Source organism: Anabrus simplex, chromosome 2 (assembly GCF_040414725.1).
Source record: "Anabrus simplex isolate iqAnaSimp1 chromosome 2, ASM4041472v1, whole genome shotgun sequence".
In the NCBI taxonomy this organism is placed as follows: Eukaryota; Metazoa; Arthropoda; class Insecta; order Orthoptera; family Tettigoniidae; genus Anabrus; species Anabrus simplex.
In genome coordinates, this window is record NC_090266.1 from 1,051,405,185 (window position 1) to 1,051,423,635 (window position 18,451).

At 38.3% G+C, this 18,451-nt stretch overlaps 1 protein-coding gene across 1 annotated transcript in view; it reads right to left on the reverse strand.

Moving 5' to 3' along the window:
• LOC136863271 (D-beta-hydroxybutyrate dehydrogenase, mitochondrial) overlaps positions 1 to 13,817 on the reverse strand; it is an 81,057-nt gene extending 67,240 nt beyond the window's left edge. The window contains exons 1-2 of the mRNA XM_067139655.2: positions 13,646 to 13,817; positions 12,474 to 12,676 (exon numbers count right to left, since the gene is read on the reverse strand). Of these exons, the coding sequence (XP_066995756.2) occupies positions 12,474 to 12,659 (186 nt within the window). The 5' untranslated portion in view covers positions 12,660 to 12,676; positions 13,646 to 13,817. The remainder of the gene's footprint in view (positions 1 to 12,473; positions 12,677 to 13,645) is intronic.
• Between the last annotated feature and the right edge of the window lie 4,634 nt (positions 13,818 to 18,451).

Genomic DNA, 18,451 nt, shown 5'->3' on the forward strand with positions numbered 1-18,451 from the left:
CTACTCACAATCCTTCAAACTGGTTAGAACTCAAAGACATACTTTTGAAGGCTTCTCGAAATGTTGGCACACCACCCAGGAAACGCAAACATAGGTGGTGGAATGAAACCTGTGACAAGGCCATAAACTTTAGAACTAAAGCCTGGCAGAATTGGAATTCTCATAAAACTGAACAAACCTGGCAGGAATTCACCAAAGTACAGAAGCAAACATAAAAAATTATCAGGTCTGAAAAACGCAAATACGAACACTACAGATTGGCAGAAATTGAACAAGATTTTACAAAAAACAATACACGAAACTTCTACAAAACTTTCAGAGAAGAATTATCAAATTATCAGGTGGCCCTTTAATTTATTATCAGGGGCAGGCCCGACCTTAAATACATCTCAAAAGGACATGTTTTTGATAAACAGGCGAACATTAAATTTCCCTAGTTCCTTCATATAAATTAACATAATTATATTAAATATCTTACACTTTTATATACTAATTTTATCATTATTATAATTAAATTTATATTATACAATTCACTCCAATATTAAACTTAATCTCTATATATAAAATAACTTGTCCTGACTGACTGACTGACTGACTGACTGACTGACTGACTGACTGACTGACTGACTGACTGACTCATCATCGCTGAGCCAAAACTAGTGGACATAAAGAAATGAAATTTCGGGGTTATATTCATATTAACATGTAGGAGCTCGCTAAGAGAGGATTTTTGGATATTCCGTCACTAAGGGGGTGAAAAGGGGGGTGAAATTTTAAAATGAGTGTATCTATATCTCAAAATTTTAAAAGTTTACAGAAAAAAAATTGGTATTTAGAACTTTAAAAATAAGGAAACACATATTTTTTCGTTTTCAGAAAATCCCAATAGGAGGGATGAAAAAGGGTGAAAAAGGGGTTGAATGCCTTTAATCAGGATACCGGTACTTATATTTCAGAAACTGAAGATATTACAGACCTGAAAATTGCTTCTTTTGATCTTTTAAAAATAAAGAAACACGTATTTTTTTGGTTTTGAAAAATCCAATTAAAGGGAGGGTGAAAAGGGGGGTGAATTTTTAAAACGAGTGCATCTATATCTCAAAACTTTTAAAGTCTACAGGTGTAAAAATTGGTATTTAGAATTTTCATTAAAAATAAAGAAACACATATTTTTTTGTTTTTGAAAAATCCCAATAGGAGGGGTAATGAAAATGAAAATGAAATGGCATATTGCTTTTAGTGCCGAGATATCCCAGAAGGGGTTCGGCTCGCCAGGTGCAGGCCTTTCTATTTGACTCCCGTAGGCGACCTGCGCGTCATGATGAGGATGAAATGATGAAGACAACACGTACACCCAGTCCCCGTGCCATTAGAATTAACCAATTAAGGTTAAAATCCCCGACCCTGCCGGGAATCGAACCCGGGTCCCTCTGAACCGAAGGCCAGTACGCTGACCGTTCAGACAACGAGTCGGACATAGGAGGGGTGAAAAGGGGTGAAAATGGGTGGAATGCCTTTAATGAGGATACTTATATCTCAGAAACTGAAGATATTACAGACCTGAAAATTGTTTGATATCTACTTTAAAAATAAAGAAACACGTACTTTTCGTTTTTGGAAAATCCAATTAATGGCGGGGGGGGTGAAAAGGAGGTGAATATTTAAAATGAGTGTATCTACATCTCAAAACTTTTAAAGTTTATAGATATAAAAATTGGTATTTAGAATCTCCTTTAAAAACAAACACATATTTTTTTTTTTCAGAAAATCCCAATGGGAAGGGTGGAAAAGGGTGAAAAAGGGGTTGAATGCCTATAATGAGGCTACTTACATTTCAGAACCTGAAGATATTACAGACCTGAAAACTGGTATTTGGGATCTACTTAAAAAGAAAGAAACATGTATTTTTTCGTTTTTGGAAAATCCAAATAATGGGGGGTGAAAAGGGGGCTACTTATATTTCAGAATCTGAAGATATTACAGACCTGAAAATTGTTGTTTGGAATCTCCTTTAAAAATAAAGAAATGGGTATTTTTTTTGTTTTTGGAAAATACAATTAATGGCGGGTGAAAAGGGGGTGAATTTTTAAAATGAGTTTACCTATATCTCAAAACTTTTAAAGTTTGTAGATGTAAAAATTGGTATTTAGAATCTCCTTTAAAAATAAAGAAACGTATTTTTTGTTTTCGGAAAATACCAATGGGAAGGGTGGAAAAGGTTGAAAAAGCGGTTGAATACCTATAATGAGGCTACTTACATTTCAGAACCTGAAGATATTACAGACCTGAAAACTGGTATTTGGGATCTACTTAAAAAGAAAGAAACATGTATTTTTTCGTTTTTATAAAATCCAAATAATGGGGGGTGAAAAGGGGGGTTTATTTTTAAAATGAGTGTGTATACATCTTAAAACTTCGAAAGTTTACAGATGTAAAAATTGGTACTTAGAATCTCCTTTAAAAATAAAGGAACACGTATTTTTTTCTGTAAATCCCAATAGGAGGGGTGTAAAAGGGTGAATAATGGGTTGAATGCCTTTAATGAGGATACATATATCTCAGAAACTGAAGATATTACAGAACTGAAAATTTGTATATGGGATCTCCTTTAAAAATAAACAAACACGTATTTTTAGTTTTTGGAAAATCCAATTAATGGCGGTTAAACAGGAGTGACAAATTGGGGTGAATTTTTCGAAAGACTATATCTACAGAATATCTGAGAAACGTAAAATGTTACAGACGTAAAAAGTGGGCATTTGGAATTTCCTGTGAATGTAAAGAAACATAGGTGATTTGTTTTTGGAAACTCCACTTAAGGGGAACTAAAAGGGGGTGAAACTTTAAAATGAGAATTTCTACAGTATATCTCAAAAAACTTAACATGTTACAGAAGGGAAAAATGGTATATTTTTTTTAATCTCTATTAAAAATAAAGAAACGTGTATTTTTAGTTTTAGTTTTCGAAAATACCACTTGGGTGGAGGGGGAGTAAAAGTGACAGAAAATGTTGAATTTTTAAAATTAGGCCACTGATATCTCAAAAATGAAGATGTTACAGACGTGAAATTTGATATTTGGAATCTGCTTTAAAAGTAAAGAAACGCGTATTCTCGGAAAATCCAATGAGGGGGGGGGGGGCTGACAGAATTGAAAATATATTGACTTAACTGTATGAGAATACATACATCTAATAAAAATTAAAGTTGTTTCAGACGTGAAAATTGGTATTTGGATCTCCTTTGAAAACAAAGAAAAACGCGTTTTGGAAGGGAAACCATCTTGGGGGGGCTGGAATGAAAAGGGGTTGAATTCCTTTCATGAGGACACATAAATAAAAAACTGAAGAAGTTAGAGTCGTGATAATTGGTATTTGGAAGATCCTTTACTATTAAGGATACAAGTGTTTTTTTGCCGGAAAATTCACTTGGGGGGGGGGAGAGGAGTGTGAAAGGATGTGAAAAAAGTTAATTATTTTTATGGGGATACTTATATCTCAAAACTGAAGGGAATAGACGTGAACATTGGTGTTTGGAATCTCCTTTAAACATAAAGAAACGCTCCTTCTTTTAATTTTTTCGGTGGGGGGGGGGGATGTAAATAAACTTAACGGCGGTGGGGTGTAAAAGGAGGTGAGACCAATTGATTTTACTGTTCATAATGTACTTATAAGGAGCCTCCGTTGCTCAGGCGGCAGCGCGCCGGCCTCTCACAACTGGGTTCCGTGGTTCAAATCCGGGTCACTCCATGTGATATTCGTGGTGGACAAAATAGAGGCGGGACAGGATTTTGTCCGGATACTCCGGTTTTACCTGTCATCATTCATTCCAGCAACACTGTCCATTATTTCTTTTCATTTGTCATTCATCGATCATTGCCTCAGAGGAGTGCTTCGGCAGCCGGCACAGTTCCTATTGTCGCCGCTAGATGGGGCTTTATTCATTCCATACCTGAATGAATGTCGAATGACTGGAAACAGGCTGTAGATTTTCGATGTACTCATTCTGATCATAAACCGATCATTTTTAATCTTACCTGGGTTCGTTTTCAACAGCCATCTTTTCCTTCGGAGAACGTTCTTGGATTACAGTAGATTCTCCTGGCATATAAATAAAAATTTAAACACATTTAAAATAAACGATAGGAATTTGATTGACCGTCAAATTGTTCACCTCTATAATAAGGTCAATAATGCACGGAAGTATGTCATTCGTATCGCCAGAAATCTGGTGCTGGTCACATTGTCAACAATAACAATGACAGCAGATATTATTTACCGGCAAGTAACGGTCTTGCATATTTCTGTGGGGTCCAGAACATATAATAATAATAATAATAATAATAATAATAATAATAATAATAATAATAATAATAATAATAATAATAATAATAATAATAATAATAATAATAATAATGTTCTGGACCGTCGTCAAATGTGCGGACCGCGCTGGAAAACGGGTCCTGCAGTCCGGCCGCGGCTTCAGTAACGCCAAGGCACCCAAGACGATACCACGCCGGATCTCCTGAAGGATTTGATCCATATTAAAAATGCTTATAGGAAAAGATGGCAAAGATTTAGGGACCCAACTGACCGGCTGGAATACCTGGACCTAGCCCGGGAAGTACGAACTCGATTGCTGGAAAGAAAGATTGAAAAATGGGAGGAAACTTGCCGTAATCTATTAGAAAACGAGTCAGATCGCGAATTTTGGCGAATTCTCGCAGAAAACGAGTCAGATCGCAAATTTCGGCTAATTATATATTTAAAACAATAAGCATTCAATTATAAATTTCAGTATAATACAGTAGTGAAGCACGGGTATCTTGCTAGTATTATAATAAAATTATATTAAAATAAAGTAACTCATAACATTATTCAACTGATGGCTAATTTAAAGCCTACAATTCTTTACAACTCCTATAATAATTATAATTTCTATTCTTGGTCTTTGCTTCAAACGCCCAGATGGGACATTGGAAATGAATAATCAAGAGAACTGCAAACTTCTAGCAGTTTATTTCCAGGATCTTTTAAACTGTGAATCCCCTAAAGAACAACTCACCTTTGAAAAACCCTTATCTAATCAAGATTCAGAACCCCCAGCACTGGAAGAAGTCAAAGAAATAATCCATGGACTCAAAAATTACAAAGCCTCAGGGGAAGATGGTATAATTGCCGAAATGCTGAAGATAGGAGGTGACAGCGTAGTCCGGAAAATGCACTTGATTCTTGAGAACATCTGGATCACTGAAGAAATCCCGGATGATTGGAAATGTGCGCTAATCCATCCACTACACAAGAAAGGGGGATACAACGAACATCAATAATTATAGAGGAATTAGCTTGATACCAGTTGCTAAAATTTTTTTCCAAAGCCCTGCTCACTAGACTTGAGAAACAAACAGACCATCTAATTGGTGAATACCAGGCAAGTTTCCAAAAAGGAAGATCTTGTACAGAACAAATCCTTAATCTCAAAACTATCCTCCAAATGCGCAAAACCAGACAAACAGTCATTACTTTTGTAGATTTCAGAAAAGCATATGACTCTATAAACTGTCAAACACTTTTCAATACTCTAGAAGAATTTCAAGTGGATTAAAAAACAAGAGAATTAATCAAACAAACATTAACTGGCACTACTCCAAAAGTTAAATTCCTAGGCAAAATATCTGAGCCTTTTCATGTTAACACCGGGGTCCGTCAAGTGGATGGCTTATCGCTGTTACTGTTTAACTTGGTACTTGAGAAAGTAATTAGGACCTGGGAAAAGGAAACTAAAGGAATAACGCTCGGAAGACTACGTAAAGACAGAATTCACGTGCAATGTCCAGCCTTTGCTGATGACATAGCAATCCTTTCCAATAATGGTCATGAAACAATTCATTCCATTGAAAAACTACATGAAATTGCCATCAAAACAGGACTTCAAATTTCGTATGAGAAAACTCAGTACATGGAAGGAGCCTTACGATATTTAGATGAACAACCTATGATAACTAAATTCGGCAAAATTGTTCAAGTGAACCAATTTAAATATTTGGGAGAAATTATTCAGTCCTGTGGTTTAAACCACGAAGCAAATAAAGAAAGAATTTCCAAATTACAGAAAGCATACAGGATCACTTGGAACAGGTATAATAAAAAATCATTATCTCGGAATGCAAAACTTAAGACACTATAATACAGTGATCAAACCTGAAGCGTTTATATGCCTCAGAAACCTTAATCATTGGTGGCAGATCTTTAACCAAAGACACTGAGAAACAAGAAAGGAAAATTTTACGAAAAATTTTTGGCCCAGTTTGTATAGATGGAATATGGAGGGAAAAATCATCCCAGGAGATATATTGTCATTCTGAAAAAAATTCTCACACTTTTTGGAAAAGACAATTGAAATTTTATGGACACATTATCAGAATGAACACCAACAGGCTAACTAAAAGAATTCTCAACCTGGCCCTTTCATTAAAAATCAAGAACAGCTGGCTTCGTGAAATTGAAACATATCTCCAGGAAATCAACATCTCAGAAGACATTGTACAGGACAGATGTAAATTCAGAACCAAAATTGACAATCACCACTTTGAAGACAAACCCAACACCAGAGCTACTATAACTTGGACAGAAGAATGAAGGAAGAAGCTCTGCGAGAGGATGAAGAGATTTTGGGAGGAAAAGAAGGCCAACACATCAGCTAAGCAAGTTCAACCCTGCTCCTGAGTAGGGCATAATGATGAAAAAAAATTAAAATTACTTTATATCCCAGTAACTACTTTTACGGTGTTTGGGGACGCTAAGGTGCCGGAATTTAGTCTCACAGGAGTTCTTTTACGTGCCAGTAAATCTACCTACAACAGGCTGACGTATTTGAGCACCTCCGAATACCACTGGACTGAGCCAGGATCGAACCTACCAAGTTGACGTCAGAAGCCCAGCGCCTCAACCATCTGAGCCACTCAGCACGGCAGTTTTGAACAAGCTCTCTCTGCGGGAAGTTAATAATAGACTAGGCTTATCAGTGGCGCGGTGTGATACTTTTCAAACTTTATTTGAACAGTTTTTTATTTCATTCTGTTCCTTTTTCATAATCAAATCATTATAACCGAGACTTCGGTATCGATTACAGAGTATAGTTGTGTAGTTACTGAACATATTTGTTTTCCATATATGTGTAATCTATCAATACGGACATTCATTCATTCATATCCCAAAGGCAAGGCCTTGTCGCTACAACCACATTTGTCTCTCTGCTGAGCGTTTCAGGTCAAAATATTTTTTCAAATTCAGCCTGTCCATCACGGAATCCAGATTCTTCTTCCTCGGCCTTCCTCTTCCCTTCTTACCCAGAACTTTTCCTTCCAGCATAGTCGTGAGGAATGTGTTATGTCGAAGTGTGTGGCCAAGGAATTTGGTTTTCCTCTTTTCTACAGTGTTGATCAATTCCCTTGTTTCGTTTATTTCCTTAAGGACCCTATCGTGTGACTTTTTCTCTGTTCAACTAATTTTCAGCATCCTCCTCCATATCCACATTTCCATTGCTTCCAGGCGTTTTATATCCTGTTTTGCTAAGACCCATGTTTCGCAACCATACAATAAAACACTCCACACAAACATTTTGGCAAATTCTTTCCTAATTTTAATGTTCCTGCTTGTCAAAAGCTGTTTCTTATTACTGAAGGCTTGTTTAGCTAGAGCAATCCTCCTCCTGATTTCTGTGGTGCACCTGTTATCCTGAGTGATAATGCTTCCCAAATAGCAAAATTGACTTACTTGTTGTACATTTTCATCGCCTACTTTAATGTTTATTGGTATTTCCCCAGTTGATTTCTTGACAACTAATTCTTTTGTTTTCGAGATGTTCAGTTTCAATTTTGATTCTTGTAGTGTTGATGTTAAAACTCATAGCATTTTACTTATTTCCCTCTCTAAATCTGCAATTAATGCAATGTCATCGGCAAACCTTATACAGTGGATTTGTTGTCCGTTTATTTTGATTCCTTTGGTTTTTTGCTTAAGTTTTGATATGGCCTCCTCAATGAACATGTTGAACAAAAGTGGAGATAGTGCACAACCTTGTCTCACTCCCCTTCTAATGGATGCTGTCTTAACATTACATTTCTATTGTTGTGCTTTGATTTTTGTACAGGAGTAAAATGAGTCTTCTGTCCCTCCAGTCCAGTCCAGTCCAGTCCAGTCCAGTCCAGTCCAGTCCAGTCCAGTCCAGTCCAGTCCAGTCCAGTCCAGTCCAGTCCAGTCCTATATTCTTCATGTTCCTAAAGAGTTGTTTCCAGTTTACTTTGTCAAAGGCTTTCTCTATATCCACAAATGCAATGTATGTTTTCCTTTTAACACTCAGTATTCTCTCTAGAATAATTCTTAATGCTAGAAGGGCTTCTCTTGTTCCCTTCCCTGTTGTAAAACCAAACTGATCTTGCAATGTATATTGTTCAATTTTCTTTTTAATCCTGTCCGTAATTACATTAAGCAGTATTTTGGATGTGTGCGATAGCAGTGTTAGTGTTCTATAGTTGGAACAGTCAGTACCATTTCCTATCTTTGGTAAGGTAACTGTCCTACTTTTAGTAAAGTCTCCAGGAATTTCACCATTGTAATAGCATCTTGCAATGATATTATACAGTTGTTGTTTCATTCTTTCTCCTATTTCTTTGAGAAGTTCTGCTGGTATGTTGTCCGGTCCAGTTGCTTTCTTGTCCTTTAATTGTTTTAGTGCTAGGTCAAATTCTTCCCATGTGATTATTGGGCCTATATTGTCTTCTTCCACCATCTGTTCAGGTTCAAGATAGTCTGGAATTGCCATTACTTCTTCATCCCAGTACAGGTCTCCAAGATATTCCTTCCAGCATTTTGCGAAATCTTCACTATCGATAAGTAGTTGCCCATTCTTATCCTTTATAACAGAATTTCTTGTTTTGGGTTTATATTGGAGTGATTTGATCATGCCATATGCTCTATCTGTTCTTCCTCCTATTATATCATTCTCTATAGTCTGCATAATTTCCTTCATCCATACTTCTTTTGCCTCCCTACATTTTGTCACAATGAGATTCTTTGTTTTTCTGTACTGATCTTGGCTTAATGCTGTGTTTATCTTCCCATACTGGTTTCATTTCTGAATGAGGTTTAATATCTCTTCAGTAATCCATGGTTTTCTTGGCTCTAGTCTTCTATTACCTACAGTTCTATGTGCTATCTCAGAGATTCCTTGTTTCATCATTTCCCAGTCCATCTCACAATTATTATATTTCATGAGTGCATTTGTATCCTCTACATATTTCTGTTTAATTTGTTTGTTTTGCAATCTGTTTAAATCCCATCTGACTTTCTTCCTTCTGATTATCTTTTTAAGACTGAAATTGCATTTTGCCATCACAAGTGTGTGATCACTGTCCACTTCAGCGCCAGGATAGCTGTGGCATGGTTTGATTTGATTTCTATACCTAGCTTTAACTAATATGAAATCAATTTGGTATTTTTGCATGTCTCCGGGACTTTTCCAGGTATATCGTCTTCTCAAAAGCACTTCAAACATGGTGTTAGTTAATACCATATCATACTGTTTGCAAAAATCTAGTAGCCTTTCACCTCAGGAGTCCAAATTTCCCTGTTCCCATTCTGTCTGGTTTTGAGCCAACCACAGCATTGAAATCTTCCATAATCACCAGATTTTCCTTGTTATCAATTCGCTTTAATAGCTCATCAAGACACTCATACAGCTCTTCAACCTCATCTTCATTACTGTTCGATGTTGGAAAGTATGCTTGTATAATGGTCATATCACTAGGTTTTGCTTTGATCTTCACCATCAGTATTCTGTCATTTACATGATAGGTGTTCTCAATATTCTTTGCCCAGTTCTTCCCAAGAATTAGTCCCACACCGTATTGACCAGGTATTGTTCCTCCGCTATGGATGATCCTAAATGCATCACTAATGAAATCACCATTTCCTTGCCATCGTGTTTCACAAAGACCTAAAATATCAATATTATTAACTTCCATTACTCTTTTTACCTCTTCTAACTTCCCGGGCGTCATTAGTGTTCTGACATTCCATGTTGCGATTCTCATCTGTTTTTTTTTGTCCTTTGCAAGGATTTTGCTGACTGACGACCTGGGAAGCCTTGCAAGTCTGTCTTCCCCTGCCGGATCTTGAGTTCCGATGCTCATGATCAGTAATCATTTGCTCAAGTAGAGACGATTGCATGGTTGCATTACGAGGAATAATAATGCAGTGGTTTCCCGTTGCCTTCTGCATCCCAATGCTGTTGACCAAAACAAGTCGGTTCATCTGCCTTTAGGGGCAATTTCTCACCCCATGGGCAATAGGGTGCCCGGAACCTCCACCCGTTCATCCACCCTACGAAGAGAGTGTTGGCACTTGGCAGAGGGATCTCCTTATACCGGGAGACACTCGATCCTATCATTCGTTAGCCGCCTGTATGTAGTAACATTGTCATTACATATATTCGTAGCCCCCTCTCTACCACGGGGAGGTGAATGCCTGGAATTCCCCATCATTTTAACTAGGACCATAGAGGTATTTCCTAGTTCCTCAGGGTCTTAAGAGAGGACATGAAGCTCACAAATAATGACTGAAAAATGAAACCAATTAAAGTTAAGCATGAACATTTAAGTGGTTCATGGTTGGCAGCTCAGCAGCTTAGCAGTTAAACCAAGGAGGAAGTCAAATAAAACCTATTAAAAATATTTTTATTAATATTACGATACCGGTAATGAATTATCCATTTTTAAAACATAATTTGACAATATATTGCATTAATTCCACCTGCCATAATTAATTTATATTAGTTATTCATAGGTTTCCAAGTTTTATTTGCAGGGGCCCGTATTGCATTCCTTAGGTCCCTGATCTTATTCCCAATGAATCCAGTTCCTGGTAACTGTCTGCTCCATGCTTTCCCAATTCAAAGAATCTTTTTTTCAGTTCGGGCGGGGGGCTATATATTGACAGTATATTGTTTGAGTCGTCAGTCGATAGACTGATTTGATACAGCTCTCCATGCCACCCTATCCTGTGCTAACCTTTTCATTTCTACATAACTGATGCATCCTACATCTGCTCTAATCTGCTGTCCGGCTCCATGGCTAAATGGTTAGCGTGCTGGCCTTTGATCACAGGGGTCCCGGGTTCGATTCCCGGCAGGGTTAACTCCGCTGGCACGGGGACTGGGTGTATGTCTCGTCTTCATCATCATTTCATCCTCATCACGACGTGCAGGTCGCCTACTGGAGTCAAATCTAAAGACCTGTATCTGGCGAGCCGATCTTGTCCTCGGACACTCCCGGCACTTAAAGCCATACGCCATATTTTTCTAATCTGCTTGTCATATTCATACCAAATTTAGCCACAACGATCTCCTCTCACCAATTCGATTCAGTATTTTTTCATTCGTGATTCGATCTATCCACCTCACCTTCAGCAATCTTCTGTAACACCACATTTCAAAAGCTTCCATTTTCTTTCTTTCTGAGCTAGTTATCGTCCATGTTTTTTCGAACCCTACTGTCGGCAGCCCTGAAAATGTTTTTCCGTGGTTTCCCATTTTCACACCAGGCAAATGCTGGGGCTGTACCTTAATTAAGGCCACGGCCGCTTCCTTCCCACTCCTAGGCCTTTCCTGTTCCATCGTCGCCATAAGACCTATCTGTGTCGGTGCGACGTAAAGCAACTAGCGTCCATGTTTCACTTCCATACAATGCCACGCTCCAGACGAAAGTCCTCAAAAACATCTTTCTAATTCCCATATCAGTGTTCTAAGTGAGCAAATTTCTTTTCTTAAGAAAGGCCTTCCTTGCTTGTGCTAGCCTGCATTTGATGCCCTCCTTACCGTACCTCTGCCATCGTTAGTTATTTTACTACCCAAGTAACAATATACATTTACTTCCTTTAAGACTTAATTTCTTAATGTAATATTACCTGCATCATCTGACTTCGTACGACTGCACTCCATAAGCCCAAATAATTATACTCTCACTCTGTTGTGCAGTCACTACAGTAACACAGATTAAGTCTGACATATGCCTATGATGAGTTCCTGATCATCTTGCTCAGTATGGCTGTCGTCATTTGCCAAACCACGGATCTAATACACAATAGTTTATCTTGTATTAATAACACTTTCGTATGGTTAATGCTAGCCTGGTGCGGCCCTTGTAAGGCAGACCCTCCGGCGAGGGTGGGCGGCATCTGCCCTGTATGAGAAATGCGTGTTACCGTATTGAAGGATAGTGTTACCGGTATGTGATATGTGAGTTGCAGGGATGTTGGGGACAGTCCCCGAGCCAAGGAAATTAACAATTTAAGGTTAAAATTCCCAACCCGGCCGGGGATCGAATCCGGGACCCTCAGCTAAGGAGCTGGACACTCTTGTATATAGCCTATTGACATGCTGTTACATGCTGCAATACTATGAGTTCTTTATTCTTACTTGCAGTGTGTCGATGAATAGGGCCAAAGTAGTTCCCAGCGTAGTAGTGAGCAGTAGGATACATAGGATGCATCCTCCCAGCAGGCCAAGGAGTTGCCCGACTCCTAGAACTAGGGTCACGGCCAAACCAAACTGTAGTCCTCGAACTGCAGCCTTCCAGATCTCGTCTAGATAGAACTCAGGCATACTTTCGCCCTTTTACACTGAAAATAAAGCACAACACCATACATTTTCCTAGATAGTGTATCCAGAAGTAATGTGGGGGAATATATAGGTACTAAAACTATCGAAGTGTTAGGGTACTTATATTCGGAGGTTCTATTTCCTGTAACTCTGTGTAACTCACTGTGAAGGGAATACAAATAGACCCTACTGCTTCGCAATAAATAGTAATTATTATCCGTATTTTATCCTATTCTTGTAGCAATTATATTTCTTCTTTCACCTCCATCGCGTGTCTTTACATTGGAGTTTAAATATAAATCCTTGAGAGTAATAATAGACCATTATGTTTCTTTTCTTGTCTGTGTGACCATTTTGTATAAATTATAGAACTAGCCGGTACCTATAGTCTTCTCGCGTCCTCACCACTTGCTCTTCGATCAACGTGGTACAGTTACCGAATTCGTAAAACGAAAATAGATATGTTTTAAATGATCAACATTCTTGGTATAGTTTATTGTTAAAATATTATTAGTATAATAGATCTTTAATTTATGGGCATAGACAGTCTAAATACAAACGTCGAAATGACTATCATTTTAACCAGTCATGACTTTTCTGAGATAGACACATTGATGGAATTTTGTTCGGAAAGCTGGTAGAACATGCTACTTCTCCGGCTTCTTCATGATACCCGCTTCTGGAAACACTGTGACAACACAATATGTAATGTTCTGCGAAACCTTTACTAATTCTCGGACGCAGTTAATCACGCATGTACACGAGAATAGATGTCACAGTTACAGAGATTGTGAGGTTTCACGCTCACAGTAAAATCAGGATGTCAATAGGCTCTACGTGAACTAAGGAGAACGGTAAGGAGAATACCGCAGCTCGAACCACGTCCTACATCACACTATACATGTTATAATAACCAGCTTTACGAACTGTACACCATTCTCTGAATATTTACTACTTTCTTAGTAAGGAACAGGCAAACTGTATGTTACCTGGTGCTGTGAAGAGTCGGGCGGTGGAAACTGTTCTGCAGCTGGCCTCTTACTGAGCCGATAGCTCGACCTTGCTCATTAGTTGACCCCGTTTTATCATTCCAAGGGATTATAAAAATGATAACATACAGGATGGCGATGGATTTACTTCTATATAGGCTACACGACAGGGTCAGGGGCGTAATGTTAGGGCGTGCAGGGCCTGCTATACAGGCAGGCTCGGCCCTTTAAGGGGCCCCACTGATCAGTAGCGGCGATTAAGGGGAGGGCGAGGGGACTGTCCCCCCCCCAACTTTGTGGATAAAAGCACATTTTTATTCCATTTTAGTCGGCTGAAACTAGAAATTATAGGAATGATTAAGAAAAGCAATTTGTACAAGCCGTGTTGTCTTATCAGCTAATTACTTCCTTTATTTTATTTTAAACAAAATTATTAGCGGAAATACGCAAAAAATGGCGCTCGTCACGGCTAACAGATTTGTACAGTGACACAGCAATTAGTGGAGACGTTGCATGTGCTGCGAGGAAGGTAGGAAGGGGATTTTTTTTTTTTTTTGCCAAGGTCATGGACAGAGGTATGATTCAACCGCTGGCAGTTTCTTTAGTGTCTGTTAGTTTCTTATTGTTCAGGTAGTCAAATACTAAATGATTTTTAATTGTATAATCACGCCGTACATGGGCGCCCGCAAGGGGGGGCAAGGGGGGGCACTTGCCCCCCCCTGGAATTCTAAAAATGTTGATGTTCAATTGTTTAATATCATACCAGATTATTTCATAAACTGAAATTACTGACAGTCATCTAGCATATGTTATAACTGGAAGTTTCTGTAAACAATTTAATGTTGCTGACGTTATATTGGTTTTTATATTCAAGAAAATTGTTAATGTGCCCCCCCCTGGAAAAGATCCTGCGGGCGCCCATGACGCCGTACTTCTATTTAATTGTAATACCTGTGTAATATTTTTTCTTTGGTGAAAGTTTTATTGTATAGTATTGAATCAAAATCTCAAAACAACAACAACAACAACAAAGCAAAATTATTATCGTACCAGAGTTAAGTTAGTATGCTCTCAACCTTTACCACTGTCATAATTCGCTCAGAGAGCATCAAAACTTACAATTTTGTAGCTTTTTTCCTTTCAGTTTTGATATAGGCTTATATACCCCGCCACTCCACCCCCCTCGCCGCTTTATCCCCACAAACTCGGATACTTTTTATATTCTGTACATCTCCCTCCCCGCTTCCAATTCGTAATCGCCGCCACTGCCTCTGACACCTCGCAAATAAATAAAAATAATATATAACTACCCTAATGTCACTACGCACAGAAAAGATCCGGGCGGTTTAGTAGAATCAGTCGATTTAAGAAAAATTGCCACTTGTGCATCTAGCAGCAGTTTATTGTACTGAGTGTAACACAGCACAGCTGTAAACAATGCTTGCCCTTGTTCTCTCTCGCAACACTGCAACGCGTTCCTCACAAAATACCTATGCCAAATTCTTTTTTATTTTTACAGCTTGCTTTATGTCGCACCGACACAGATAGGTCTTATGGCGACGATGGGATAGGAAAGGGCTAGGAGTGGAAAGGAAGCGGCCGTGGCCTTAATTAAGGTACAGCCTGGTGTGAAAATGGGAAACCACTGAAAACCATCTTCAGGGCTGCCGACAGTGGGTTTCGAACTCGCTATCTCCCGGATGTAAGTCACAGCTGCGTGCCCCTAACCACACGGCCAACTCGCCCTGTGCACCAAATTCTTCAAAAATAATTAGAGATATTAGAATTGATACCAAAATACCATATTTCACTTATACAATGATAATTTGTTGATGTGTAGTGTGCCTGAGATCGTATTATGCAAAAAGTTTGCTGAACAATTAACTTTAGTCACATATTTGTTGGACAACAATGTTTAATGCCAATAGGAAGTTGGTGTAGCAGTAATCAGTCAACTCAGTTTCGAGCGAGCTAATAGTTAATAATAAATTAGGTTTATCGGTTGTGCAGCTGGATATTTTTCAAGCTTTATTTGAACAGTTTTGGATTTTTTTTTTGTTAATCGGATAAATTATGATAACTGAGACTTCGGGAATCAGTTAAAGAGTACTTATTAATGTTAAGTTCGAACGTGGTTGGCAGTTCTGCAGCTCACGGAGGCAGTCAGATAAAACCTATTAAACATTATATTTTAATAATCTTAAGCTAACGAATAATCCCTTGTTTGAACTTGATAATACATTTCATTATTTCTACCTTCTGTGATAAAATTTTTATTAGTTATTACATTTTATTTGAGGGGGCCTTATATTTTTATTTTGGCAGGTGGGCCCGCGTCGCAAAATTGCTTGGTGTGAAAATGGGAAACCATGGATAAACCATCTTCAGGATTGCCGACGGTGTGATTCGAAAGACCTGAACCTTCCGAATGCAAGCTCACAGCCACATGGGCAACTTGCTCGGTTAAAATTCTCTTAACCGTTCTCTACAACACTTTTGTTGCATCTGCTATTTTTTGTTGTTGTACTTTCAACAACTCCCTCCTATACTCCTCTTGTGTTTAATTCTTTCTGTCGTCAGCTTCCTTATTTATAAAACTATTGCAATTGGACTAGACAAAAGAGTGACTGAATGGGTTGCTATATTTCTAGAAAATAGAGAATTAGAGTAGGTGAAGCTTTATCTGACCCTGTAGTAATTAAGAGGGGAATTCCTCAAGGCAGTATTATCGGACCTTTATGTTTTCTTATATATATAAATTATATGAGTAAAGGAGTGGAATCAGAGCTAAGGTTTTTTGCGGATGATGTTATTCTTTATAGAGTAATAAGTAAGTTACAAGATTGTGAGCAACTGCAACGTGACCTCGAAAATGTTGTGAGATGGACAGCAGGCAATGGTATGTTGATAAACGAGGTTAAAAGTCAGGTTGTGAGTTTCACAAATAGGAAAAGTCCTCTCAGTTTTAATTACTGCGTTGATGGGGTGAAAGTTCCTTTTGGGAATCATTGTGAGTATCTAGGTATCAATATAAGGAAAGATCTTCATTGGGGCAATCACGTAGGTAAGTGCGCGGGATTTCTGGCGATACTAATGATATACTTCCGTGTATTGTTGACCTTATTATAGAGGTGAACATTTTCACGGTCAATATCATTCCTGTCGTCTATTTCAAATGTGTTTAAATTTTTATTTATATCCCAGGAGAATCTAACTTCAAGTTCTCCAAAGGAAAAGGTGGCTCTTGAAAACGAACCCAGGAAAGATTAAAATGATCGGTTTATGATGAGAATAAGTACATTATGAACAGTAAAATCAGTTAGTCTCAACTCCTTTTTCACCCCACAGCCCTTAAGTTGATTTACCTCCTCCCCCACCAAAAACAAAAGGAGGCGTGTCTTTGTGTTTAAAGGAGATTCCAAATACCAATATTTACGATTGTTACCTTCAGTTTTGAGACATAAGTATCCCCATAAAAATAATTCACTTTTTTCACATCCTTTCACCCCCCCCCCCCAGGTGAACGTTTCGGCAAACATACTTGTTTCTTTAATAGCAAAGGATCTTCTAAATACCAATTATCACGACTCTAACATCTCCAGTTTTTGAGATATGTGTCCTTATTTTTTTTGCTATTTGCTTTACGTCGCACCGACACAGATATGTCTTATGGCGACGATGGGAGAGGAAAGGCCTAGGAATTGGAAAGAAGCGGCCGTGGCCTTAATTAAGGTACAGCCCAGGCATTTGCGTGGTGTGAAAATGGGAAACCGCGGAAAACCATCTTCAGGGCTGCCGACAGTGGGGCTCGAATCCACTATCTCCCCATTACTGGATACTGGCCGCACTTAAGCGACTGAACTATCGAGCTCGGTATGTGTCCTTATAAAAAGAATTCAACTCCTTTTCACCCCCGCCCCCAAAGATGATTTCCCCCCCAAAACGCGTTTTTCTTTGTTTTTAAAGGAGATTCAAATACCAATTTTCACGTCTGTAACAACTTTAATTTTTATTACATGTAAGTATCCTAATACAATTAATTCAATTAATTTTTCAATTCTTTCACCTCCCCCCATTCATTGTATTTTCCGATAATATGTGTTTCTTTACTTTTAAAGCAGATTCCAAATACCAATTTTCACGTCTGCAAAATCTTTCGTTTTTGAGATAATAGTATCCTCATACAAATAATTCAACTAATTTTTCAATTTTCAATTCCCCCCTACTTTAAGTGGATTTTCGAAAACAAAAAATACCTATTTCTTTATTTTTAAAGGATATGCCAAATACCATGCCTTTGCTGGCTGGACCTAGTGTTTACAGTGCACTATGTTTTCTGGTATGGCTAGAGCAATTTTGTTTTTTTCATTGATTTGTCACTGTCTTATTTCTGGCTTTGACCGTATGAAAGTGACTGAGGTATGAGCGGTGCTGGTAATGCCATTCCTTGTGCAGCCAGTCCCTGCTATGAATGGTGTGAAAATGTTGCTCATAGGGTCGGTTGGTGCATACATTTCAGTGGGCTTGGCAGACTGATATGTAATAGCAACTTCTGGCTCGGTGAGGAAAGCAATGGGAAACTACCTCACTGCTCATTTCCCTAGTACGCCTCATCAGTGATGCCTAGGCCATCTATGACAGCTGATGGCAGAGCTGTTGAAGATCCAACCAGCCTTGAAGACTGAACATACATACATGCCAAATACCAAATTTCACGTCTGTAACATCTCCAGTTTTTGAGATATCAGTATCCTAATTAAAAGAATTCAACCCCAATTATGTCAATTTTACACCCACCCCCACCCA